Source organism: Fonticula alba (genome assembly GCF_000388065.1).
Source record: "Fonticula alba strain ATCC 38817 unplaced genomic scaffold supercont2.1, whole genome shotgun sequence".
Classification (NCBI taxonomy): domain Eukaryota; order Rotosphaerida; family Fonticulaceae; genus Fonticula; species Fonticula alba.
In genome coordinates, this window is record NW_009242971.1 from 3,609,791 (window position 1) to 3,613,205 (window position 3,415).

The window sequence follows — 3,415 nt, forward strand, 5'->3', positions numbered from 1 at the left end:
AAGGATACACACTACAATGTCAACCACCGGTTACGACTGCCGGCGGGTGCGCACACGCACTTAGGCCCGGCAGCCGCGAACTGCTCCTTCTGGGGCGGGCATTGTCCCTTCTTGGATGACGATGATGACCTGCTAATGCATGGTGCGAGATTGCCGGTCTCCCTGGGTCGGGGCTTTCGCCGCACCGTCGCCCGCCGGACTCTCCTCGCTTGACACTGACACCATCCACCGAGCAGACATGCTGCCCTTTGTGGAGTCCTTGCAGGCGTCGCAGCAGCACGCCGTGTCTGCCTTTTCCACTGCTTCCCTCGTGTCGCATCTGTTGGACAACTTTTCCGAAGAGAGTACGCCATCCATCCATGCTGCTCCTCTGGCGCCCCGTGTCAGTGGGCCCGGTGGCTGTACTCCCCACCACGCGCTGTATCCCCGCTGACCCTTCCTCGCCGCTCTGTCGGGCCAGCTCCGGATACCATTTTCCGGCCATCACAGAGCGTTCTCTCCAGTTTGAGCAGCCTCGACCCGACGTCCAGTTCCACCACCAGTCATCCTGGGGCCGAGGTCCTGGCTGGCGATGGCGGTGGGCAGGTGCCCAACACGATCTTGCTGACGGCACGGCTCCCCCCGGGCCGAGCGGTCGACCGGCAGCTTGTGCCCGCTCCCGGGGGAGCCCTTTTCGAGGCGGCTCTCGCCTCCAAGGCCGGGCTGGTGGGAGCCACTTCGCTCGGGGACCAGGCGTACCTGACCGACGGCCCGGAGGCCGCCGGGCGCATCAGCATCCTGGATTCGGTATTTTCAGCTCGTGAGGCGGCCAAGCTGGCGGCCGATCTGCGTGTTTGATGTTCCCCGGGTTCCTGCTGCCGGTGCCGCCATCCTCCCGGCCTCGCCTCTCTTTCTCTCTCTCTCTCTCTCTCTCTCTCTCTCTCTCTCTCTCTCTCTCTCTCTCTCTCTCTCGATAAATGCACGGTTCTTGTGTTGCTTCTCGCTCCTGGGTTAATGGTTAACCGGGAGGTCACGCGCATGAATGTTCACCGGATCATGGCCAGGGGGCCCAACACCCCCGTACCAAAGGGGCCAGCCTTTGGGGCTCAAAAGGTGAGTGGGCGAGCCGGGCGGGGCGGGGCGGGCGGCTAGCAGAGGTGCGTGTGGTGCGGGGGGGTGCCGGCGCGGTCAGAGTCTCACAGCCCTTTCGAGCCCCCCCCCTGGGTCCCTGTGCCGCCGCAGCCACCCGATCACCCCAGAAGTCCCATTCATTTGTGGCTGCGTGAGGGGGGCTGCCGGAGCAACACGGGGGCGGCGGGACGACTGGCCGTCACACCAACGAGCGAGCACGCGAGCATGCGTCTCTGCGTGTTGATGGATAGTTGTCCGAGTGGGTGTGTGTATTCATGGGGGCTGCTCGCACCAGGGGGGGGGGGGGGGGGGGGTCCGGCATGACCCAAGATGGTCGTGCAGGGGTGGTCGCTATGATGTCGCAGGCTCCTGGGAGGATGTGCCCTGAACCGCACACGACTCGGGGGCTCCGGCGCGGCTGGGGACCGGCCGGCATGGATGTGTTCATCCGGCTGTTCTGTTGTCTCGTTCGGTGAGTCGGCTCGCTGACCGGCCGGGTGGTGGCCTGATTGGTCGGGGCCGGCGTTGTACAAACAATGTGGCCGGAGCTCATTCAACCCCGCGCACTTGAGCCCCGCCCGTGGCCCCTTGGTGGGAACACCTCGCGGACGCAGGCCAGAACCCGCAGAGGTCGGGGCTCTGTGACTGTTTTTTTTTTCACCCACCCAAGCGCGATCATTACGGTGCGGTCGCACGACGCCCCTGGTCGCCCCCCCCCCCCCCCCTCAGCCCCGCGACGCACAGCGGCTCCCATTCCACCGAGCAAGCTGCACGCCGCGGCGCCGGACCCAGGGGCCGGCGATCTCGACCAGGCCCCCTTCCACCGGCTGGTGCCTGAGACGATCTCAGGGGAATGCGCATCATGAAACTTGGTCGGCCCGGAGCCGCGCCTCGCCTCCGCCCTTGTGGGCAGCCCTCCCCTTGGGGTGTTCGCCCTTGCCTCTCATCGACCAAGCACTATCCCTCATCGTCACACTGCCTGCCTGCCTAGCATGCGCGAGGCCGGCTGGTCGACTGGTCGGCCAGTGGGCCAATACGCCGACACGCGTGTGTGTGCGTCCTTGCCCACATGTGCCCTGAGTTCACCCGCACGAGTGTGCCCCTCCGCGCCCCCTCTCAGGCTCCAGGGCGGGGGTCCTCCTGTGTGGCTGACCGAGCGGGACTGATCCCCGGCCGGGCGAAAGGACCCCCCGGACGCAAGCCATCGACCTTGGTGGCCCCCCGGGCGGCGTGTACTCCCCCCCCCCCCTCCCCCCCCCCTTTAGTGCACTGGTGACGCCCTGTTCAATCGGAGGAACGGCTCGCCTCTTTCGTTCTTCAGAGGAGGGGGGGGGGGGGGTCGCACGGCCCCCGAGGGAGGTGTCCTCCTGAGGAGAAGTCGTCTTTTCGGGTGTCCGTTTCTCGGTGCCTTCCCCCCGCGCGTGCTCTTTCTCCACCGCCCTGTGTCGGTCCTTGTCTGCCCGTCTGCTGGCCCTTTTTAGCGGCCAGCGATGTGGCTCGGCCCGTCTCTCCTGCTCCAACGAGGACAGACCCCGCCCCGGGACCTGCGCAAAGTGCTGGCGTCCAGCTATTGACTGGCGTCAAGAGGACGCCTTTAGGCTCTCGTTAGCGCAGCCCGACCCACCGGGACACCCTCCAGCCCGGGAGGCGAGACAGCACTGCGCCACGGCCGAGGCGCCAGCGCTTGTCGGTGGACAGCCCCCGAGCGGCCCTTCTGTTTGTGCTCACCCCATTCTCGGGGCAAGGGCCGCTCGCGGAGACCCGGCCAGCCCCCACCGCGCACATCTACCGGACAATGCATGTCCTCCGGCGGAGTTCGGCCCTCTTCCGGAGGCGGGGGGTGGGGATTCGCCTTGGCCACCACTATCCACGGCCGCAACGCTCCTTACGGGGAGGGGCTGTTTCTCTCGTCAGCCAGATTGCCCGGTCCTTTGTTGCTGCTAACACACGAAGCCGCGGAGCGTCCCCCTCCTCCCGCCAACGGGGGCAGGGGAAGCAGCGGTTATCGGGCCAACGTCCACGCACTAGGCAAGATGGAGCACAGGCAGCAGTCGCATCTTGCAGCGGATCCCCCTGCGGGCCGCGTCTCCCCGCTCTGGCGCAAAGCGCCCGACTAATAGCTCCCCCTCGCGGCCACTGGGCCCTGCGCAACTGACGGGTCGGTCGGCGAGCGAAGATCCCCCCGGTCCCCCCTCCCCTCCGCGAGGGGCCCTGCCGAGCCCTTCTTCCGGAGGGTCCCTCCCCCGGCCCAGCCCCGGGCAGAGGCTTCAAGTGTCTCCCCTCCACCCACCCGTGTCCTCGGCCC

The 3,415-nt window shown here is 67.2% G+C and overlaps 1 protein-coding gene across 1 annotated transcript; it reads left to right on the forward strand.

Moving 5' to 3' along the window:
- Positions 1–238: 238 nt before the first annotated feature.
- On the forward strand, positions 239–837 carry H696_00774 (hypothetical protein; the record flags this gene model as incomplete). Its single annotated transcript, XM_009494659.1, has 2 exons — positions 239–344; positions 461–837. The coding sequence occupies 2 exons, from the start codon at positions 239–241 to the stop codon at positions 835–837; spliced, it is 483 nt and encodes a 160-aa protein (XP_009492934.1).
- Between the last annotated feature and the right edge of the window lie 2,578 nt (positions 838–3,415).